Source organism: Salvelinus sp. IW2-2015, linkage group LG1, assembly GCF_002910315.2.
Source record: "Salvelinus sp. IW2-2015 linkage group LG1, ASM291031v2, whole genome shotgun sequence".
NCBI lineage: Eukaryota > Metazoa > Chordata > Actinopteri > Salmoniformes > Salmonidae > Salvelinus > Salvelinus sp. IW2-2015.
The window spans coordinates 6,122,054-6,147,130 of record NC_036838.1 but is presented as its reverse complement, the minus strand read 5'-3'; the positions used below and the strand labels follow the sequence as shown (position 1 = coordinate 6,147,130).

Below are 25,077 nucleotides of genomic sequence, written 5' to 3'. Positions count from 1 at the left end.
GGGTGGCTACTTTGAAGAATCTCAAATATAAAATATATTTTGATTTAACACTTTTTGGTTTACTACATGTTCCATATGTGTATTTCATAGTTTAGATGTCCTCGCTATTTTTCTACAATGTAGAAAATAGTAAACATAAAGAAAAACCCTTGAATGAGTAGGTGTGTCAAACTTACTGTAGATTTTCGGTCACAGTATATTTTACATTAGTTATCTTGTTATTTTTAGTCCCACCCTTCAGCACCCCTCCCATCTATCTCTGAACACCATCCAGTTTTGTTTTTTTCGACTGTGCTGTGATGTTTCACAAAAGTTCTGAACCTTTCTATTTTGATTAGTTTCTAGATTATATATTAAAGATGGAAAAAAATCCTAAGAGTATTATTGATCGGTTGACTATGAATTTTCGAATCACCCAGCAGTGTTATTTGCAGGGTTAGCTCCAGATAAATTAGCAATTTTTTACCAAAACAAATTATTTAATGATTGTTTCTTCACAGCAAAATCTTCAGAGCTGGAATGGTTGTATTCCCCATTTATATACAATTTTATTGGTTGCAAGAATTTTGTATAATTGAAATTGAAAAACTAAGTTGACAGTCTTTCTTACACTATCATTTTCTTTCATAGTTTAAAGACAATCCTCTAAAAGCTTCCCTAAAACATGTTCTACTTGTCCATCCAGATGCAGACTATGTCAAAATGGTGCCATTTTCTCTCAATGTCAGCCCTCTGTGGACAGACACTGTATGGGATTATGTTTGACAGTGTCTAGTCACACCTAGAGCTAGAGGATGTAAAATGGCAAAGCCAATAGGCCTACTTGAACTGGACTGAAATTGATACCTGTCAATAATCTATTGTGGGGTGGCAGGTAGCCTAGTGGTTAGAGCGTTGGATCAGTAACCGAAAGGTTGCTAGATCGAATCCCCGAGCTGACAAGGTAAAAATCTGTCGTTCTGCCCCTGAACAAGGCAGTTAACCCACTGTTCCTAGGCCATTGTAAATAAGAATTTGTTCTTAACTGACTTGCCTAGTTAAATAAAGGTAAGAAAATTGCCTACAAGCAGAGTTTTGTTAGCATGAATAATTTAGAAAGCATGCATTAGGCATAAAAATAACTTGTATGTTGTTGCTCCTGAACCGGATGATGGGATTTAAGAATGCTGACTGCAGGGATGAAGTCACTTCAATACAATAAGCAGTCCTTTCATGGTTTGAGGCTCTACTATCTAAGCATTGCTCTACCAACAATAAGGCATCTTTGGAGGCTGATCGGCCCTTTCGCCTACAATCGCTTCACTGCAATCCCTTCTCAGCCCGCCAGCAATTGTATTCTAACGTGAACAAATGGACCAGAAAATGGCCTAGTTGACTGTGGGAGACTTGCCCAGTCACGCAATCTCCACCAGCTACCTACCAGGCAGCCACAAACCTTTGGCTCAGGGTGGTTTAGCCCGGTATGGTTTCATCATACCGTAATCACAATTTTAAGAGGCCTGGGGTGATTGTAGTTAGTTTCCTCATTGGACTTACTTATCCCGATTTCATCATGTTGAACAACACAGATGTCCTGCAAGGCTAATTGAACATTATTCCATTGTGCAGTGTGGATGTGTCATTTTTTTTTATTTTTTTTTTTAGAGTAGGCTTATTGCAACATATGGTCCCCACTCGACTTCACAAAGCTTATAGTGAGGTACAGTGTCAGTAAAGAGACAGAGGGAGAATTTCTGTCCTGTGTCTGCCAGAGGGACATTTTATTTATTTAGTCATTTTTGGTGTTCAGGATATTCAGGAAAAACTCCTGGCTCTATAATGACCCTTAGCCCTGGATGAGGGGTAAATGGACACATCCACAATGGCCATTGTTTCAGACAGCGAGGTCAATGCCCTTGGCTACTTCAATAGAGTCAGTAGTCGGGTGACGGGCTGCCTGCAGTGACGTGGCCCTCAGGTATAACTCCTAAGGGAGACACAATGAAGGGGAGAGGAGCTCTGAGTTGACCTCTGTGGTGGATGGTGATGACTCAGTGTCTGGACAGTGCATTGAGTGGCGACTGTCTCTTGCCTCCTCACCCTCAGTTGGAAGATAAAGTTGTTAACCTTTACTGGTTTGGCTAGGAGGTAGGCATAGTCAAACATGTGCAAACGTTATGGTGGTTGAACATATGGTTTGGGATTCTTGAACATATACCATGTGCAATATTTTTCTTTAGGCCATGATTTATTCATCCATTCGTAGGCCAAGTTCTTGTAAGGATATGATACATGATCTTAGCTACTAGTACCTATTTAGGCCAAAAGTGCAGAAAAGGATTAGATACATTTAAGCACACACAGGAGCAGTGAAGACTGAAAGCCGATTTATGGCCCGGCATCTGCAGTGGCCGTACAGCATTTACAGTGATGCAGCCTCCGCAGAAGTCAGAGCCATTCATACTTATCGAGATTCTCTGAGCAGAGCAGAGTGTGTCATACGCATCCAACACATTGGTCTGCACCACTTGTAGTGATTCAGGACTTATCTCGGTAGCCAGCCAAGACCTAACTTCTGAGACGTTGGAGTCGGTTTCCCAGTGCTTGACATAGCTCAGCCAATATAGCGTGAAGTAAAAAGGCGGTACCATTTTCCCACATGCATCTCCACTTCAACCCTTCATATTTTTTTGTTGCTTTACGAGCTTGTCCTGCAACTGCCTCTTCTCGTGGCAAGCATCCCCTTCCATAGATGCGGTAACACACACTGTCAATGGAACTCGACCAAAACAATGGAAATGCCATGGAAATGGGTGAGGGAAAGATCCTGAATCTCCTCATTTCCCCCAAGCAAAATTAGCCTACATTTAGGCTATTGTTTGTGTACTTCACACTGCATTAGTTAAAAACAACTGACTACCACCACCAATTTCTGTATGCTAGCTATGCTACCAGCTTTTACGAACGGGAGTTAACATATAGTAGTCTAAACCTTAAAGGGGACAACTTTATAAATGTTTTGCAGCGAAAACAGCCAAATATATCCAGATCCGACTTTAGTAACCACATTGTGGGCCTGTTTAAAATACATCAATCATGACGGATTTGACAGATATCCACTTTGTTAGATCAGATTTGTTGAATGTGTGCCAATTCGGCGTCCTATCCCCCACGGTTTGCATTTCATTGACTTCTTTACCACATTTCTCCCCATTTACCTCTTTCCAAGAGTTCAAACAATCCCTACACGAGGTGTCATAAAGATGTTTTATATTTGCAAACTTGTTCTGATAGCCTTTTGTCAAAGTTCTACATGTTTATTGTGAAGGAAGTTGCAAAGGAAGTGAGTTTGTGTTTATACAGGAGGTACCGCCCCGAACTACTGTCAAACAATTATATCAATGCTGAGCTATACGGAGCCCTCCACGTTGTTGCAAAATTTGGGAGGCGCACGGCATCGACCGACAGAGCTCGATTTGGCCTCCGGAGGCTCCGCAATTGCGTCACCCCCTCCGTACGGAATTTCCGGATCAAGCCTAAATCACGTTTTAGGAGTGACCATCTACAGCAGGGTTTCCCAACCCTCTCCTTCGGGCCCTCCCAGACCTTTCAAATGTTTGTTTTAACCCTAAATTGGCACACCTGATTCAATTAGTCAAAGGCTTGATGATAAGTTGACTAATTAAATCGGGTGTGCCAGTTTAGGGTTAAAACAAAAATGTGAAGGAGAGGGTTGGGAAATCCTGATATTCAGGGTATCCCCTTCAGAAAAGGCTTAAAGAGGATTCTTTCTAGTTTGACATGGGCTGTCAGCAGGTTCTGTGTTTACAAGAGGCTCCACTGACCCCTGTTTCCCAGGTCAACATCAGAGAACGCTTGGTCCTCAGGCTGGGCTGAGAAGTGGTCACCTCAGTTTCCCAAACTCGGTCCAAGGGTTGCTCATTTTTTGCCCTAGCACTACACAGCTGACTCAAATAATCAACTAATCATCAAGCTTTGATTTGAGTCCGCTGTGTAGTGCTAGGGCAAAAACCAAAACGAGAACCGAGTTTGGGAAACGCTGCTTTAACCCATGGAAGCTGCAGCCTATTCTGTTTTTGTAAAATACATAGCTGCCTACCTAATGCTGAATTTAAATAATCTTGATTTAATTTCTTCAAATAAAATCTAATGTATTAGAGGCTACTGTACTGAAAGGTTGTCATCTTGACATTTCCCAGCCCCGATCACACCATTTAATTCTGTATCCCCACTCATTATCCAAAAGTGTTTCCTATGAAGTCAATCGCTGATATTGCTTTCCAGAAAATGTAACCCATCCCGGGTTGAAAAGTTCAACTGAACCGAGGAATTGGGGATGGCTTAGTTTCGGGGGTGAAAAGTTCACCAGTTTATTAATAATGCAGCATGTTGGTGTGAAGGAGACGCAACAGACAGCTGTCTAGTGTTAAAGACAGTGTGAGTGCTACTTCCTCTCCTATCTAGACGCTTCCATAACATCTTTGCATGTTAGATACGTATTCTGTCTGAGTGTAGCTTCACCCAGAGAGGTCAAATGGAGTTTGAGGCTTGAAGTCCCTCACAGCACGGCTCTCATGAGGGTGGTCCGTAGTGCCATATGTTATGTAGGTCTTAACACTATTATCAGAGGTGTGTGTGTAGACACACACTTACACATTCAAGATATCCCGTTGGCATGCACGGTTGCTTTCAGAGGCATGGAAGTACACGCCTTGACACCCTATAATGGCCCTACTCGGCAGGGTGCCACAAAAACTAAACTTGGTGGTTATGCCTTGAAAGATGATGGGGATATACAGGCCTCTTCGAAGGCAGAACTTCAGCATTCATCTGAATTAACGTTCTAGACAAGAATGGTGTCTGCTGTCTCCCATTTTAGAATTGCTCGAATTTAAATGGTTTCCATATTTGATGAGAAGCCGCTCACATCAGAGAAATTCTTGAATTTTGGCGTTTTTCTTTTACTCGACTTCTCACATAACATTCCCTTCATCCTGTGAGTGCCTCCATTCATTGGAAGCTTCGTGGCCAATTCTGCCCGGTAACAGTGCACCTGGGAGGTCAATGATTTGGTGAAAGAGGCTTTTATTTTAGCATGGTCAGACATTGGAGCAGGGTGCAGGTAATCCGCTTTTCTCCATTAGCATTAGGGTAACATGAGATCTACTGGTACCGACTTTACTACGGTGTGCTGAATGGAAGGGCTCAGTGTTGGTCAAGTCTCCATGGGTTGGTCAAGACTCCATTGGTTACGACCTCCCGAGTCCCATCTCCATGGGTTATGACCTCCCCTGGAGATCACTGTGACATGTCCCACTGAGATTTAACTCAGAGTAATCCTAACCTTAACCAGGTCATAATCCTAACCTTAACCAGGTCATAATCCTAACCTTAACCAGGTCATAATCTTAACTGTAACCAGGTCATAATCCTAACCTTAACATTACGGGAATTAACAAATATCTTATCCTGTATCAGTGGTTAGGGGCATCCTAAGGATCTGGCCATCCAGCCTGTCACGAACATTACAATGACTGATGAATTCACTAAGGCTAAGCTATTTAATTTTTTTAGCAATTTGACTGAAATTCATGCGATTTTGTGTTCCTTAGAATCAGCTTTTGACAGCATGTTGCTAGCGTTTAGAATCACAAATCCATTTTCAGTATATAAGCCTACACTTGCTTTAGCCAAGACTGTGACCTCTTATGATGCTCGTTTTCTCCTCATTTCATCCTGACGGCATGTCCATTTGGTCCCTGCAGGATCAGTTTAGTCTGTCTAGTGTTCTTGGCTCATAGCCAAACTGTCGGCTCTAACAGTGTAATTTCCCCTGACGAGCTGATTGGTTGTCTTCACGGTGTCATTTGGTTTGTGTCATGATGTTGTGATTCTGTTCGATTGGCTGTGTAATTTTGGTCGCTGTCCTGGTCTCTGGATTAAACGGGCGTGATTTGAGCCGTAACTTCCTTGCTTTGTGCTTCACTGTGTAATTTTCCTAGTATTTTGGTGGCTGTCTTTTCCTCCCTCGACATTCTTGAGTGTGTAATCAATTTTCACGTTGTCTCCGGGACGTGTGTGTGTGTGTGTGTTGTCTGGCCCGGCAGCCTGTCTGTTGGGGACTGGTWATCGTGACAGTGTGTGTGTGTGTGACAGACTGGCTTTTCCTGGCAGTATCATGACGCTGTCAGTGCTTAGTGCGCTTCTCCCCAGCCTCCATACATAACTCCATGGTGAGACTGGTTCGTTCCACTACCCACCCTGCTATTCCTTTTCCTCTTTCCCAAAACAGACAGAATCACACAAACCACCAACTTTCTGACYTCATCCAGAACTTGTGTGTGTCTGCCATACATTTTATAGCACTCTTCCTCCATGACAGCCTGTATATGAAACTGGCAGACATTTGAAAGATAGCGTACAGTACCTAAGAGAATGCAGGCAAGTCTGTGTTATGGCTATAAGTCTCTCTCAGGATCCTGTCTCTGGCTCGTGTGTGTGCGTGTCTCGGAGTGTTTGTGTGTGTGTGTTGCGGTATGGGAATGGAAAGTGCCCCATCACCTGCTCCCTACTCCTCACCCTGCATAAATAATGACCGTTGAGTCTGTGGGGCGTTGAAATGAGTGTGTGTCGTGACAGACACTGCAGACATTGAGTGAGTGCATACCACAGCTTTGAGTAATGAGGTGGGCTTTGAGAGTAGTGCATTCCCCGGGACCGTGCGGCTGTGTAAAGGATACCCCCCCCCCCCCCCCTCTGTGTCCTCCCAGCGCCTGCAAGGGAAAATACCTTTCCTGTCACTTGTCAGTATGGGGAGCATTTTAGTTACGCTAATTTAGGTAGGCAAATTTTGTAGGCATAGGCATAYGTTTCTGAGTCAATAGGTTTTTGTGGTGTTGGATACCAGACATGTTGGATACCATGACGATCATTTCCCTTTGGGGATTAATAAAGTACTATCTCTCATCTCGTCTCTCATCTCGTCTCTCGACTGTTACATTTCACCTGTCACTTTGCGGGCATAGGAAAGTAGCCTAGACACTGAGACACAGCAGTTCTATGATGGAAGGAGACCCAGACACCCCTCTCCTCTCTCCTCCCCTCCTCCATTTTGTGTCCTCACATTCTCCAGGGTCATCCATCTATCTGTCTGGGTCAGACTCTGGCCCAGACTCCTCCAGGCTCGCGGTGAGCTAAGTTGTCATGGAGGTCAGACTCCTAGACTACACTGGGGCTGCTACAGCCTTACCTCAACAATCCCTTCCCCCCTCCATTGCTCTACTGTTCCACCCCTAATGTCCCCCAATCAGCACCAGTGGTCTTGACGAGACCGGCCAACTGGGTACCTCCCAAGGTCCAGAAACATCTCCTTGGAATGTCTTTCCACTCCTCTGGCTAATCTGTAGGGGCCTGGCTGGGTAGTAGCCTGCTATCTGTCTGCTGGGATGGGGGGGGGATAGAACTAAGTGTAGTGTGTGTGTATCCAGATTGTCATACCTTCATACTGGGATATTCTGTAATATTCACACAGAACACAAGGGGTGCTGTTTTCAAACCCCACTGATACTCTGTAATCCAAAGGTTATCAAAGCTAACAAGTAAATGTAAAATCCCATAGAAAATGCTAACGAGTGCATTGCCAACATTTTGTTTAGGTCAGAAACTGTACTATACAAGTAACTCCAAAATGCTACTCAGTTTGCTGCAAGCACAAAACAAATATTAGCCTGCAATGCTCTTGATCCACAAGGGTATTCTCTGCTGTTCTGTGGTTAGCTCCGAAGAAGCTAACCACTTGGCTAACTAGCTACTAAATTAGCAAACCAAATGAACACCCGCAGAGCATTTGGCACATTATTAGACAGTTAACCTAATAGTTATAAGATATCTAGCTGGCAAACATTTAGTTGTGGATTCCATACTGTAATTATATCACCCGGTGCATGTTGCAGAACAGTGAGTGACACAGAAGGCTCCGGTCTCTTGTCATTGTGTGCTTGTAAATAAACACCATGTGACTGGGGACTACCGGTAAGCTTCATAATGTGACAAGTGAAATGAAGAACGTAATGTTCTTTATCTCCTAACATATTGCACAAGTTGACTGCAGGTATTTTACGTAAGTAGCTACAAATATTAAAATGTATTAAAAAAAAACTTCAAAAATAGTCTCAACGGTATTGAAAAACATCCTGTGGCTTTTTCCAAATACCCCAGTATACGGTATATACGGTATACCGCTCAACCCTACTGAGTTCTATTGCTACCTAAAAGAACTTGGCAGTACTAGGAAGACATTCCATAACTTTGGCCCACTTTGGCTCACCTGGACCCCATTACACCAGGAGAGAGATTTACAGAGATGGTAGAGAGAACTGTGAGCGAGAGAACTAGGCATAGTGCTCCTTCAACTCATCTTTGCTTCTCTTCTGGAAGCCATTGTGTGTTGGCTCTTGGCTGTGATGCTTACCTCAGGGACTCACTCCGTATTGGAAAGAATGCTTGTCTGCTCAATATTTTACAAGGGAAGCCTCTAACCACTCTCTCTGCTGGCCCGTAATGGGCGGACAAACTGACAGACAACAGGGGTTACCCAGGGCAACCATGAAGACGACAAAGTAGAGCCAAGCCAGAAATCCTCCAATAATTGAGCTGTTAAACGTTTTGAGGGAGCACCACCCAAAAGTGAGGTTTTTCGCAAAAGGGGACTGGGATTCCGAGCAGGAATCTAAGCCACTGGCAGGGATCAGATTCCAAGCTGAAGTTGGTTCTCATTTCATAATATCTGTCGGACTTCAAATACCTGGAGTGAAGGATTGAAATGGAGTGTAGCTTAGACTATTTGTGTAGGCCTAAACTGGACTTTGCCTTGTCATATAGGTGTGCCCCAAATTTGACCCACATGCTGTCTCTTGTGCTTTTGGTTTTATTTAATATGTAAGCTCATAGGCTTTCCCCCCCCCCCCCACAGCTGCTTTGCGTTGAATTGAGAATTCACTAATATTGCTCTTCCATTGTAGCACACCAATCATTGTACTCATCTAACGTTTCTTCTTCTCTTCTCTTCCAGTGCTGTGTGCGAAGAACTTGTCGAAGAAAGACTTCTTCCGTGAGTAGTAACCCATTTTTTGTTGTTGCATCAGTGCTATTTCTGTCCTCCCCCCGTGCATTGGGATGGGATTGTCAGCTAGCTGGCTGGCTTTGAAGCCTTCAGTAGATGGAGTCCCATAGGAGCTCAGTCTGCCTGCAGTATTGGCTGACGAATACAGATTACAGATAGAACACATGATGCACATCGACGCTTGTCCCCCAATGCTATCCAATGAGGTGGAAGAGCATCGGTGATGAGCTAGTAATGCCTGACGCATGCTGTTATGACTGACACAGATGAGCAGCCATTAATGTCGTTTTAATAGTATTTTAATGTTACTCGGTCATTAGGCTGACTGTGAAAGGCTACCGGTCGTTAAGTAAGATACAGGAACTTCACAGTTATCTTCACATTGGCTTTATTCCAGAGGGTCTGGTGTAGTTTTATATCATGGCGAGACGGAGATACTCACCACAAGTAAATACCTCTGATGGGACACACAGCACAGGCACGTCCCCTTCGTAGGCTAATTATCATAGTGTAGGATTTTGGTAAATGAGAGCGAATTGGAACATTCTTTAGGCTTTACAGTTGCACATCTCCTTTGAATGTATTGGATTACTGTGGGCTTTAAGGCACAGTTTCCTGTAAATGACTCTCTCACACACACACACACACACACACACACAACAACAACACACACACACACACACACACAAACACAACACACACACGACACCACACCTGCAGAGGGAAGTCCTGCTTCCTCTGCCAGTATGGCATTGGATGAATGTGACTCAACAAGTTTGACCTGTGGGTGGTATCATTGCCTGGAGCCACACACACACTCCTAACTGTCACACACAGCATGTCATTTCCATGGAGCACAGTCTGTGTGTGTGTGCATACCAAGTTTCCGTTAGGACTATTTGGCGCCGAACAACGTGACCGGCAAGATTTTTAATTTCCCGGACATCCATATGCATTGGATACGTAACTCGTTAGGGTGTCCACCCACGGTGCTCAGAATCACATTTAGATTATTGTCATTCATCTTAACAMATTGGAAAGGGCCTGTAAAGGTTTAATAAAGTAGAACAATGTTCTTATACCAACATGACAGGTTTTAATGAAAAGCAAAAGATTACTCATTGCGTATTCATCCCTGCTATAAATCATCAATGAATATCATTGGAAAAAATATAAAAACATTTAGTGTAGAAAAACAAGCCTCCTAAAAAGTAATACACAACTTCAAAATATCATATTTGTATAAAATAATTTGCGAACGACCTGACCTATAGGCTATTTGTATGAACACTTTATTTAATAAATAGCAAAACACAGCTGTTTTCAAATACAATCTAGCCTTTCTAATTTAATTCAGCCTAGGCATGAACATTTTAAGTAAGCCTAATAACTAACAAAACATGGCTGTCTACGAACACCAGGGCCGGCCGGTCATGACTAGAAACGATCCAGCTTTTGTCAAATTAACGGCAGATTTGACTTTTCGTAGCAGGTTAGGATAATTTTACGTAGCAAGTTAGGAAAATTAGGTTAAGGTTAGGAAGGAGTTAGGGTTAGCTAAAATACAAAACAATTCAACTTTTTACGTTAATTTGACAAAAGCTGGATCCCTTCTAGTCATGACTGGGCCGGCCCGCACCATTCCCCATTCCCCGCTGTTATTCAGCACCACATCAGTGGAAAGAGGACATGCTAGGCGGCCACAAAATTCAGGAATTTTAAAGCTGATGTTGACCAATCAAATTCGATATGCAAATAAACAACATTTATTAAGGCTCCTGCGAAACGAGGCCCGCGCCATGCATTTCTGAAAGCACTTGTTTCCAAAGCTCAACTGATATCTCTATTTACAGTTCTACTGCGTGATGCTTATAAATGTTATGTTCATTGTAATTTGAACTGTCGTGAGGTCGTGTCACGTGTGATACGTTGTTTATTGAGAACTCTGTTTCCTACAATAGGCAGTTGGCTGCCTAGTGATTGCAACATTGTAACTCTCCGATATGAATAGTTGGCAACGATGTTTTGTTTCCAAGTACTACTGAATAAGCTCAACTGAAATACACATCATTACTCTACTCTCGTCTATCAATGCATTCCAAATCTTTATACTATACATGAAACGGGCGGGATATGTTGATCTTGCCTAGGTGTGTGTGTGTACCGTCCCTTATCAGATTTCCAAAGACTATAATAGACTGGCGTGGAACGACATGCTTCTGAGCAGCTTGCTCAACTACAACTACACACAATATTTCCTATATATATCTAAATGAGTCACAGTGTAAATAAAGTCCATTGACAATGAATGTTTTGTATGCCGTCTTATGAMTCAGTTTCTATTGAACTGTATTCAAATAAACCAGCTATCATTTTGACGAGCAACTACATATCCTCCATTTTGGCTCCATTTTCAGCTATAAGAAATTGTCGCACACTCTATATATATATATATAAACTCCCAGTAATTTATTGGGTTAAATCACCAACGTTTCGACATCACCCTGAAGAAGGCACAGTGATGCCGAAACGTTGATTTACCCAATTTACTGGGAGTTTATATATAGAGTTGTGAGACTCTCTTTTTATAGCTTATAGTTTATTCACTGTTAGTCAGCACCTCTACTTAAAATACAGTTCTCTGGGTGTGTGCCAGCTCATGTTTTCTATCCAWTTCCAGCTAGAACATATCTTCATGTCAGATAATTTAATATTATTATGTGAATTGGTCTGATAGTCATTGTTTCTATGCAATCAGCTTGTGAATACAGTTACCTCAACTCATTCAGGCATACGTCCTCCATTTTGTCTCCAATTGCAACATATAATCTCCATTTCATATCAACATTTATTTTCCATGCTAGATAAATGAACCATACTGTGACTGTAGTTCCATTGACTCCATTGTTTCTATGCCATCCACAGTTGTGAATACAATCCTCCATTTTGGCTCCTCCTCCACAGGGCTGCCTGACCCCTTTGCCAAAGTGGTGGTGGACGGCTCGGGGCAATGCCACTCCACAGACACCGTAAGGAACACGCTGGACCCCAAGTGGAACCAACATTACGACCTGTAAGTCACCAGGGGGAAGTCTCTAAACTGGGGGGACCACCTTAGACCAATAAACCCTTGTTTCACCATGTCTTCCTAGTTCCAGCTTGCCTCTGCAATTTATCCTTTCCGATCTACAAAAGTGCCTAGTAGGAAGTAGTAGCATAACCTCGTCCCCAGGGAGAACGTCTGGTGTGTGAGACTAAGAAAGTAAGGGACTAGGGTCTGGATTTGGTGAAACTCGCTGTCAACTCCTGAAGAAACAACTTCCTAAAATGGATGCCAAAGAACCACAGATATCTGTTAACACATTCTTGTTGCCTATYGTTTTCAACATTGTCACACTGTTCTGGTTTCATTGACTAAGCTGTGGCGTCTCCGATCTCCATGCGSTGCTATGATAAGAGTGCGAGGAATGCAGCAGGTTACCCTCCCTTCCCGTGCTAATGTGCAGGAACACCCACCATAAACCATTTGAGGCCTTTTGACTGGGCTGCTGCACGCTCACTCTAAGGCTAGTCCGAAATTGCACCCTATTTCCTATCTAGTGCACTACTTTTGACTAAAGTCCTGGTCAAAAGTAGTGCACAATATAGTGAATAGGGTGCCATTTGACGCAACTCTAGTCTAACCATTGGGACTGTCCGACTGAAATGAGCCATGTGTTGTGAATGTCGAGCAGCAAGCTTCACGTGCTCTTCTTGGGAGTAATCGCCACCGGACCCAAAGGACCTACTGGCAGTGAGTTACAGGAGGGGGAAGAGAGGGATGTAGAGGGCGGGAGAAGAGGAGAGAAAGCTAGACATGGGGTGGTGTGTGTGTTACAAAAAGCATTGGGAAACTATGCAGAGATGTTGGTGTCTTGGCACCAAAACACTACGCACAGATTGAATAGTACAGGGAATGTGGGTTACATCATCAATTAGGTCCCCAAGAAAGAAAAAAATGAAAAAAGTCATTAAGTTGGGCAATGCAGCGGGAAGACCTGTTTGCTAGCTTTGCGCACACATGTAGATGTCTCTGTCTCTCACTGTGTGTTTGCATGCTTGTGTGTGTGCTTACACACCTGTCCCCCCCCCCCATGCTTGTCTTCAAACACTCTCCTCTCCACTGGTCCCGAGGGAGTCTCCCCTGCCAGTGACCCCAGGGCTCTGTCACAGGAAATGGCTGACATGCCAAGGAGCACAGCCACAGATGGAGCCTTCAGCCTGTTGGCTGGCAGGTTGCCACTGCTCTCCACACCTCCCTCTTCCACACCAGGCCAAGCTAAGTGCTCAGCACACAGGCAACCCAGCAGCCCACTCTCTGTGAGTCTGCTACTGTAGTGTAGTCTGACCCCCTCAGGACTACAGACCGTTACAGCAGAATACATTCTTAATTTGCCCTGCATGTGCATATTCATGGAAGGGACTGTACTGGTGTACGAAATACACCAATCCAATGCTTTTTGTTTGAAATGCATTGGGTTGAGTGTATGAGTGTACACTTTGAAGAAATAGGGCACAGTCAAGGAGTGTGTGACATACAACCATTGACTAGTGCTTGTGTACTGGAAAACTCAGCCTGAGCATTGTCGTTGCAGGTTTCACTAATACAGTCAGTGAGTTTGCAATTATTGCGTAACTTATGTAGCTATACGTTTGCAGACAGAGGCCATTAAACCTGAAAAGAGAGAGCAGTCAAAACATGTATTAGTTCAGACCGTGTTTGGAGCTTGAGGAGCATACATTCTGCCACTCTCTGTTTTCTTATTCGCTGCATCAGCGCCTGCAGCAGGGCAGGCGGCATTAGAGCGACAGGTCATGTAGCTCCCAATGGGATGCTAACGGGATGCTAATGCACTGTATATCCCTTAGGCAAGCTAAAGACGTCATGAATAGTGAAGGGGTTGTTTTAGAGCACAAGGCCCGTAAGCGCTCTCGCTGCCCTCTGTAGGAACCAATCTGGGTGTAGACGTGACCCATTTTAGCTTCATACTGTATGTTAGAGCCCTTGATCAATTTATACAGTAGGTGGTATCTCATATTTATATAGAGAAAGCCAATTGATATGACTGACGGTTGTATTTTTCAGAGGCCTTGATTGGTGAAAACCCATTCCCACTCCTTCTCTCACTGCACCAACCACGCTATCCTCCTCACCAGACTCCTCCCCGGTTCCCTAATCGCTCGTCCCTCTCGGCCCAGGAAACCCAGAGCAGGTGGCCGGCCATGCTGTCATATCCCAGAAGGCAGAGCTGGTCTCGCCAGCCGTCAGTGGAGGAAGTGTGACCGTGTCGTCTGCCAGTCTGTCTGGGCCGTTGATTAGTATAGATGTCTATATCTAGCCTCATTACTTTTAACCCAGTCTGAGCTGTCAGACTGGYGTGACTGGGCACCCACTGGCATGACTAGATGTCTCCCATTGTGCCACCCCAGCTCACCAGTCACCATTAGTCACAAACCAGTAAATTGGCTAACTTGTTGCGTCATCAGCCTATAAACTGATCTAAGGCCAGTGTTGAGTGTTCCACCCTAATGGTTGAGGGATCAGTAAACTGACCCGAGATCTGTGATACTTACAATGAAAATCTCTTCGGACTAGCTAGACTGAGGCTCTATAAGTAATACTTACCTCATACTGTGGTGTGATCATATAGCTATACTTAGCCATATGCACGGACAAGTGGGTTTCCTTCTCTCTCTCTCTCTGTGGTTTTTTTCTCCTCCTTAATTTGCTGCGGTAAGCACTGTTCTAATCACCGGCTCTACCTGCAAAGCCATACTGCACATGGGTTCACAAATGCGTGTGTGCACACGCGCGCTTGTGTGTGAACGTGTGTTTATCTCGGTGTGTGTCGTCCTCAAGTCATTTTGACTGAGGAAATTGTGTTTACCTGTCCTCATTTTCAAAGCCCCAGACGCTAGGTCACTGTCTGGTCTGCTCTCTCATTTCCCCTTAAACGCAGCCTGGGTTTGCAACACACACACACACACACTCCAAATCATGTTGTTGGCCCATACATTACCACCACARTGTAGAGGTGGAGTAACTTGGCTTAGTTTGAAGCCTTTATCCGGATCTAGAACAGACAGCAGGCGGAAATTTCAACCCACAATGCAGGGCTTTTAATATGAAGAAAAAAAACCCAGCTTAGATTTAATGTGCTTAGATTAAAGTTTTATTTCATTTCTGTCCGTCATTCCTTTTAAAGACGGAACAATGCAAAAAGACATACGCCTCTATGGAAGCATTTATTTTGTCCACAGACATCAGTTGCCAGTGATATTAGTATCAGATATTTGAGCAGACTTGTCTATTGACAAAAGGAGACAAAAGGAGAGCAAATTTGAAAACTGACTAGACAACCTCTTCCCTCTCCCTATAACAGTATGGGCTATGTGCATTTTCTATGTGCGCTCTGGGAAACTCGTCTCCTTGACATCTTTCTCTTCATGATGTATACGTATCCATGGAAGAGGGCTGAGTTGGGAAAGCTGTAATTAGACCAGTCGGTGTGTGTGTTACCGTAAGTGCTGTCTGTCTGGGGGACTGTGGTGCAGGAGAGAGAGGGGAGACGAGGTGTTCTCCTTTCTGATTCATGATGACTAGGCTGACCGTATAGCCAGACAAGCAGCTTCATCATCGTCATCGTGGACAGTTAGCACACTGTAATCCGAGTCATTTAGACCTCAGAACCCCATCCATACGTTCTGTGATGTGACTTTGTGTACACACTTGTTTCTTTAGTAGGTCATCCTCTTCGGTGTGTATGAGATGTACATTTCTCCCTTCCAGGTCTCTGCTGCCAATGACKGGAACGAATTGCAAAAATCGCTGAAGCTGTAGACTTATATTTCCCTCACTAACTTTAAACATCAGCTATCTGAGCAGCTAACCGATCGCTGCAGCTGTACATAGCCCATCTGTAAATAACCCACCCAATCTACCTATCTCATCCCCATATTGTTTTTATTTACTTTTCTGCTCTTTTGCACACCAGTATTTCTACTTGCACATCACCATCTGATCATCTATCACTTCAGTGTTAATTTGCTAAATTGTAACTACTTTGCCACTATGGCCTATTTATTGCCTTACCTCCTCACGCCATTTGCACACACTGTATATAGACTTTCTTTTTTTCCTATTGTGTTATTCGCTTGTTTATTCCATGTGTAACTCTGTTGTTGTTTGTCGTACCCTTTTGCTTTATCTTGGCGAGGTCGCAGTTGTAAATGAGAACTTGTTCTCAACTAGCCTACCTAGTGAAATAAAATAAAAAATCATTAAAAAATCGCTTTGCTCTTACCCTGGGATAATGACTCGGCACTCCAAAAGCACAGTGATGAGACGGAGAGGGCCACTCAGTGTTGTAAGCGATGCATTTAAAGATCTTAAATTATGCATATTAAAGAGACTAGCTCGCTCGCTCACATTCTCTCACTCTAACTCTCCCACTCACATCAGTTGGTCTGATGTCATGAATTTGGTGACACATATTAAAGGGAATGTGTCACTCTCTTTGCCCTCCACAGGTACATTGGGAAGTCTGACTCCATCACCATCAGTGTGTGGAATCACAAGAAGATTCACAAGAAGCAGGGGGCCGGCTTCCTGGGCTGTGTACGCCTTCTCTCCAACGCCATCAACCGCCTCAAAGACACCGGCTGTAAGTGTGTGTGTGTGCGTTCAAGCATGTATTAGAGCAATCATTTATTTTTGCCCGTGCACGTTTTGAGCAAATGTGAACGTGTGAGTGTGTGTGTGTGTGTCTGTCTGGAGGTGGTCTTAGTCTGGTGTGAGACAGCAAAAAAAACTCACAACGATTACTCAAACCCAGACACACATTCCCCCCTTGATTCATCATTATTCCACTCCGAGTACGCAACGCATGATCTGATTTATAGACAACATCAAAGACAAGACAGGCTTCTGTCCTGCCCCGCTACCTAGAAGGCCCTATTACACACACACACACACACACACACACCTGCCATTAAACCCTATTGATTGACGACCATCTGGGAGGCTGGCACTGTCTCTGCCCCCCTCTGCCCACTCCCTCTCTGGGTATCAGGTGCCAGTCTGGCTGGCTAGGGCCCGGAGCATGTTGGTCGCTGCTTGGCCTGGTGAGACGGACGCCATCGAGAGCGGGATAGGGGGCTCCTGGGAGTTGGGAGTCTCGCCCACGCCTGGCACTGCCAGCGTCAAACACACTCCCTGGGGTTTCCACCTCTGTAGCGTGAAGGGAAACACACACGTCCTGCTGTCTCTTCAGACACAGACTTAACTGTATGTGAAGTAGACGTGCCGTCTCCCTTTTCTACTCTTGCAGTGACTGCTTCATTATGAGTACTTACTGGAAAGTCTATTTCCTTTGTGTTACCTGGCTTGTTAGCCGTTAGCTGCTGCGTGCAGACTGGGTCCCATCCCGACTGCTAGCATTAGCAGTGAACAACTGTAGGTATACAGCATTTCTCTTTTCAGCAAGTTATAACAGTTAMCAKTTAAAGATGCTAGCTAGGCTGTTAAACAAGCTGGCTCCACTTACAGTATATTGCCTATGCTGTGATGTAGGCCTATTTGTACATCTAACTGYCCTACTTTCCTCACCCTCCGTCTATAGTATATATGTATATATATCTATACCACTCAGCGGTTTTCCCCCTAAGTGGTTTAGAATTGGAGCCATAACTGGCTGTGACAATGAGAGTCCTCTAGAAATTGTCAGTCAGACAGTGTGGCACTGAAGCCAGTCAGTATGGGTAGATGCTGCTGATGTGGACAACAAGTGGACAACAAGGGAGACAGGCTGTCGCAAGGCACCCCCCCCACCCCGCCTGTCTGTCTGTATGTGGTCCAGCCACCACAGTCTCTAGGGGCCTCTTCTTCTGCTGCCGCGCCGTGTCCTAACAGTCTGGCCCGGTACAGCTCTACAACTTCCTGTAAATTACTGTAGCATCACACAAACACACACTGACACAAACCTCAGAGCCCTTTGTCMTAGTTACAAATTGCAGGCCTCCGGATTCTGTCCTTTTTTTGTTGTCTTATTGTCCCATAGTTTATTTAAACTGGTTTTAAGTCGCTCTGGATAAGAGCGTCTGCTAAATGACTTAAATGTAAATGTATGTAAATGTTTTGGTTCGTCTGTGTTGGTGCACAGTAATGTATAGAATGTATACATGGATCAGTCATTTTAGTATTATGTCGGCTATGTACTGTCTGGGTGCCAAGACTTGTATACAGAGCGACATATACTGTTGATATACTGGTAATTAAGCCTACATATGTTGTGTAGACAGTGTCCTTTGTGGTCGTTTTGGTTCCCGTACCCTTTGTATTCCCCCGCTCTTTCTTTCTCTGAGCCTGTCCCCCCCCCACCACCCTTTCGTTTTTTTTTTATGCACCTCAGATGTTTGCAGGGCCAGGATCCAGTTTACTTAGCTCTTTTTTCCCCCCCGTCTTCTGAAAGCTGCTTACTATTCCGTCCTTGTAACCCCTAGACCGTCCCTGTTTAGTCTGGACACGTATCCGGAACAGATGCACAGTGCTGTCTGTCAGGACAGACGACCGGGGAGCGGATAGTCTCACCCCCCCCCACCTGTCTCCTGTAGTCTGGAAACAACCTAGGGTGTGCTCTCACTTTCTGCTCCCCCTGACCCAGACCAAAGAGTTAGCTAATAGGAGCTGACATGTATGTCTAGGATGTTTTAGGATGAGTAGAGGGAGAGCAGCTATGGCTGATTTGGGATCAGGTCTAAACCTGCACTGTGAAATGGAGATCCCTTTACTAGTGTAGGCCTCCTCCCATTGGCTGACGGTCTTATTCATAGGCAGATTTGATGTCGTTTTCTGACTCTCAGTCTTCATCTTTTCATATTTCTCTTGTTGTCCAAGGTATTAGTTTTCTTCACTTCTTGTTTTGAAGGCAAAGTGGAATGTTGTATGAGGATTTTTTTTGACACTTATTTTACCAGCTAAGTTGACTGAGAACCCATTCTGATTTACAGCAACGACCTGGGGAATAGTTACAAGGGAGAGGAGGCGGGATGAATGAGCCAATTGGAAGCTGGAAATGATTAGGTGCCCATGATGCTATGAGGGCCAGATTGGGAATTTAGCCAGGACACCGGGGTTAACACCCCTACTCTTACGATAAGTGCCATGGGTTCTTTAGTGACCACAGAGAGTCAGGACACCCGTTTAACATCCCTCCGAAAGATGGCACCCTACACAAAGCAATGTCCCCAATTACAGCCCTGGGATCTTTTYTTTTTTAGACCAGAGGAAAGAGTGCCTCCTACTGTCCCTCCAACACCACTTACAGCAGCATCTGGTCTCCCATCCAGGGACCAACCTTGCTTAGCTTCAGAGGCAAGCCCGCAGTGGGAGGCAGGGTACTATGGTGTTGCGTGGTATGGTGTTGCGTGGTATGGTGTTCCTCTTGTGGTGATGACATAACGGTATTGTAATAGCAGTGTTTGTCTTGTCCTTACTCAATACTAAGGCCAGACAGATATAATTCCATTAAGCTTTATAAATTCCCTTGGGGAAAAATAAAGCTTTCATAAGTTATTCTTTGCTCATGAATATTGTTCTCTTGTAAACCCACAGATCAGAGACTGGACCTGAACAAGCTGGGCCCCAATGACAACGACACAGTGAGAGGCCAGATAGTTGGTGAGTAGATCTGTGCAGTGCTGTGGACCGCACACAATACGCGTGCGCGCACACACACACACACACACAACTCCGCACGCACACCCACAGAAGCAAGCACACACACACACACACACACACAAAAACACACTTTGGTCCGAGTTTGCAGACGTGTGGTTCTGTCTGGCACAACCGCAGGTCTGGTGGATGTTTCGCCACCATCATCGGACTGTCTGAAAGGAAAGACGTGTCTGTCTGAGTAGCTCGTCGTCTCGTTTCTAAGTAAAACCACCTTTGACCTCTTAGGTTTCCACGGAGTCTGTTTGCACAACACAGATGGGGCTCTCTGGATCCGGTGTCTCAGTACTCTGGGTTTACCTCGCCACCCACTGCTTGTAGTGTTGGGGATCTTTTCCAAACTGTGACCTGACCAGGAGGAACTCTGAGCCCCAGTTCAACTAGGGTCGAGAGTTTCCCTTGGTCAGGTTACGGTTAGGATAATCTCATTCTCATGGCCTTAGACCAATATCATGCAATGCTGTATAACTAACTGCTGCTGTTGTCTCCAGTGAGTCTACAGTCCAGAGACCGTATCGGCACAGGAGGCCCCGTGGTGGACTGCAGCCGTCTGTTTGATAATGATTTACCTGACGGGTAAGGACTCCGGATGTTTCTTTTGACTAAAGCTACATTATGTACCAGTTTGCGTGTATCCAATGAGAGAGGCTCTGCGTGGCCAATCCGGCGTCTGCATCGGCCGTACAGCATTTTAAGTCAGGGCTTTCATACTTCTTGCACTTCCTGTAGCGGAGCTGTTGAGCAGAACTGTTGTCAAGGAAGTTGGTTTGTGTTTATACAGGACATCCTGCCCCCACCTACCCATCAACCAGTCATGTCAAAGTTATACGGAACCCGCTGCGTTGTTAGAAAATTTTAGGGKCTCGATTTGGATTCTGCAAGCCTCCGGAGGCTCTGCAATTGCGTCGCACCCTTCATACGGAGCCTCCGGACCGCATTGCCGGATCAAGCATAAATCAGCTATTAGATCGTTTTCTTATGTAGAGAGAGTTATTTTTTATTGTATAAGGTTTAGCTTGAAGGTTGATCTGAATCTAGTTGGAATAGGGGCATATTGAATCTGGTTGGATAAAAAACAATTAATGCATATGGAAATACTTGGTCTGTTGCTCACTGTGTCTGTCTTCCTGTGTGTGTGTCTGTCCGTCTGTATCAGCTGGGAGGAGCGGAGAACAGCCTCTGGTCGGATCCAGTACCTTAACCACATCACACGCACCACGCAATGGGAGAGGCCCACCCGGTACGTCTTAACACACACACACCTTTGCGCCGGATAGAATCTCCCTTGGAAGCTACTGACCCTGGAGGGCTGCCAACATCCAGCAGACCGTTTGTTCACACACTGAGTACCAAAGATCAGATCCATCATCTGTAATTTACATAAACAGTCCAGACATTCTTATACAACACATCATCAACCTCCCTCTTCACCTYTGGCCTGTTYTATTAGTATGTCTTCCTTACGTTGCCCTTTAAAAGGGCACCCAACCTCTCCAACTAAGTCCTAAGGGGAAACGGTTGCTTATATGCCACAACTACAACCTCCCCTTGCAAATCAAGCTTGTCTGGTAGTATATTGTGCCTTGCCGTCCATGCACTATTGTAAAAGGAAAACAAACCAGTCACCGGGCAGCCTAATGAGTGAGTTCCTATCAATTTCCTGAAAGGCTCAGTCCCATAAATAGGGCCAGCCAGGTTTGGCTTGGCCCACCTTTCTCCTGGAACAACTGTCGCCTTCCTTACATGGCCCCCGTATCAGTGGAGCCGATTAGGGAATTAAGCAAACAAATAAATTACCCCTCTGGAGCTGGCCTTCCTATTTTTCTTTAAGCTGGCTGGGGAGGGGTGTGCTGTGGGATTGGGTAAGAGGAGAGGAGGTGGGTGAGGCAGGGGTTAAGGTGGGGGGGGGGTTGTCGAAGGAGATAACCAAGGCGTCAGTGGCCCTGGATGGCCAGACAAAGTGGTCTGGATTGGGGAGGGGGGCTCTTTCTCGTCTCCTCCTTTTTTTCCTCCCTTTGACCAGTCGTCTTATCAGTTGCTTTCCTGCCACTCTCATGGACTAGGCTGCCACTAAGACACACATACACACAGGCAGGGGGACAAACACAGTCCGACGCCATCACATGTTTACACATACACACACACACACACACAATACCCTGTCAAATGTGCACACTTTCTTAGATATTATTTCAACCTTTGTGTCCCCCCCCCCCTTTCCAGGCCGGCGTCTGAGTACTCCAGCCCCTCCGGGCGGCCCCTCAGCTGCGTGGTGGATGAGAACACGCCGGTCATGACACCCAACGGAGCGGCCATCGGTGTGCTGCCCAGCAGTGGCAGTGACCCGCGGGTCCAGGAGAGACGCGTCCGCTCCCAGAGACACAGGAACTACATGAGCAGGACCCACCTCCACACCCCGCCAGACCTGCCAGAGGGATACGGTGAGACACACAACAACAACAAAACCGACATACAAAGACCTGCATACAAACATATACACTAACACACACACACACACACACACACAGTCACATAACTAATGTATACACACACATTTTCACACTGCCTGACCTACCTGGGGGATATGGTGGTCAGGTCATGTGGTTACAGAAACATACCCGCACCCCACACACACACACACACTAGCCTGCAAAGCCGCATGACCTACCCAAGGGATATGGAGAGGACAGGGGTGCAGTCAGACACACAACACCCTCTGCCTGACCTACCTAAGGAATATGTGTATAGTTACTCATTATCAAGGAGAGAGAGAGAGAGAGAGACACTCGCTCACTCACCCAGCATGATGTGCCAAAGGCTTCTGTAAGCACAGTCACATGCTTACATAAACACACCTCAACTGACCTGACTCAGAGCAACAGAGTCACACACACACACACACACAAGTACGCACAATGAACGCACACACTGTAATTATCAGTGAAAGGAATGAATGGACCTTGCAGTGTCCATGTAGCAGGGTAATACCAGGGTAAACATGGCTTTGTATCAGCCTTTGAGAGGGTAGTCACAACAATCTCCCTGCTACTTACAACACAGCCTTACCCTCCGTGTCTCTCTAGATCCCTCTGTCCTCCTTATTTTTCTCAGCTCCCTCCTCGCTTCCTCCCTCCCTCTCCCAGCTTCCCTCTTCCCACAGCACCACATCATAACAGCTGCAATCAGCGCAGCTGTTGTGGTTTTCAAGGCCCCCTTCTCTCTCTCACCCTCCTCTCCTCACTTCCCCATGTTTTGCCAACACTTCCAAGCGCTCCAAAGTGTTCTCGCAGTGCCGAGTGATATTCCCACAAAGGAGAGACAGAGAGAGGAAGGTTTGGGGGGGGGGGGGGGTTGAGAGAAGGAGAGAGTGAGCCCAAGAGGAGGAGAGCGCTTGAGGTGAAGGGAGAGAGAACATTTCCCTCATGTGGAGGACAGTAAAGGGTGCATTCGAGGGGAACTGGTTTTCATTTGTGTGTTTCTGGTCAACCCCACGTCTGTACAGCCTCAGTCTAGTATACATTATACATGCAGATGGAACGTATTACATACATTATGCAATAAGATTTAAGTACTACAGGCTGGTGKTTGCTAGGCTGTTGCTACGGAGTGCAGCTATTTCGAGCCCCCCCTGCACACAGTGTTGGACCAGTTTGACTTTTACAGCCGGAGACCAACACACAATTAATTTATGTATTTAATAGCCTATTTCCTTGTAGTCTGGTCCGCCAGCCAATTCTCTCTCTGTATATGTGATAGCGGTTGGCCTGAGGACGAGATACAATTTTTAAAAACATTGACACGTTGGATGTCAACAGTCGAGTGTATTGCACCATTGTTGATATGTTGCAGCAATACACTGGTTCACAGCGCCGGGCCACCACAATCTCCCTGTTCTGTGGAAGTTCCCCATCCTCTATTTCTACCTCCTGTTTTTATATACGACGCAACTTAGCAAGTTCATAAATGATGAGTATGTACTGAGTATACCAAACATTCGTCGCGGCATGGACTCTACAAGGTGTCGAAAGCGTTCCACAGAGAATGCTGGTCCATGTTGACTCCAATGCTTCCCACAGTTGTGTCAAGTTGTCTGGATGTCTTTTGGGTGGTGGACCGTTCTTGAAACACGCGGGAAACTGTTGAGCGTGAAAGACCCAGCTGCGTTGCAGTTCTTTGACACAAACCGGTGCGCCTGGCACCTGCTGCCGTACTCCGTTCAAAGGCACTTCAATCTTTCGTCTTGCCCATTCACCCTCCGAATGSCACATATACACAATCCATGTCTGAAGGCTTAAAAGAAATCCTTATTTAACCCGTCTCCTCCCCTTCATCTACACTGTTTTGAAGTGGATTTAACACGTGACGTCAAGGGATCAGAGCTTTCACCTGGTCAGTCTGTCTGTCATGGAACGTTTTGTACACTCGGWGTACATCTCCTGCAGAGCTCTTGGGCCTCTGTGTTGAGCTGCATAAACTCAAGGCTCAACACTGAGCTCTGTAGAAGAACTGAACCAGAGAGTCTGTGAAGGAAATGATAATGGTGGTGATGAATGGCGGTGATCCATGCCCCTGAAAATGCCCAGTGTTCTTGGCCGAGGTTGGCAGAGGTGACTCACTTAAGGCCAGAGTGTGTTTTTCTCCTTTGACTCAGTCTCTGACTCTGACCAGTTGTGTGGGGCTCCCAAGACCCGAGGGAGTGAGAGGTGAGAGAGCTGGGTGGTTGTGTGGTGTCAGAAGGAAATGAGGGTTAATGGGGGTGAATGAGGGACTACATGTGCATGGACTAGGCACACGCACCGGTGCCCTGTCGCCGTCAGTGTTCACATACCTGGTTACACCTACATTAGTGTCCTGTCGCCGTCAGTGTTCACATACCTGGTTGTGTCCTGTCCATATTTTTTACAACATAAACACTCATTTGTGTGTCGTTTTAAGTTGAAAGAATTGAAGAACAAAAGGGTGTGCCATTTTTAAGATTCCCTCAGCGTTTCTCACGGTGTTGTCTTTCTGTGTCCCCTCACAGAGCAGAGAACCACGCAGCAGGGCCAGGTGTACTTCCTCCACACCCAGACGGGCGTCAGCACATGGCACGACCCCCGAGTGCCCAGGTACACAATGCTATGAACACACCCACTTGCCTCTGTCTGTGTGTCTCTGTCTGTGTGTCTCTCTGTGTGTCTCT

At 45.5% G+C, this 25,077-nt stretch overlaps 1 protein-coding gene across 4 annotated transcripts in view; it reads left to right on the top strand.

The window, feature by feature from the left end:
* LOC111952649 (E3 ubiquitin-protein ligase SMURF2) overlaps positions 1-25,077 on the top strand; it is a 65,110-nt gene that overhangs the window by 18,226 nt on the left and 21,807 nt on the right. For 2 of the 4 annotated variants that reach the window (XM_023971801.2, XM_023971720.2), the window contains exons 2-9: positions 9,071-9,109; positions 12,086-12,194; positions 16,691-16,824; positions 19,773-19,838; positions 20,387-20,471; positions 21,052-21,135; positions 22,119-22,336; positions 24,919-25,003. In XM_023971801.2, the coding sequence (XP_023827569.1) occupies positions 9,071-9,109; positions 12,086-12,194; positions 16,691-16,824; positions 19,773-19,838; positions 20,387-20,471; positions 21,052-21,135; positions 22,119-22,336; positions 24,919-25,003 (820 nt within the window). Of the gene's footprint in view, positions 1-9,070; positions 9,110-12,046; positions 12,195-16,690; positions 16,825-19,772; positions 19,839-20,386; positions 20,472-21,051; positions 21,136-22,118; positions 22,337-24,918; positions 25,004-25,077 lie in introns of all 4 variants that reach the window. The other 2 variants (XM_023971644.2, XM_023971576.2) reach the window with 1 other exon arrangement.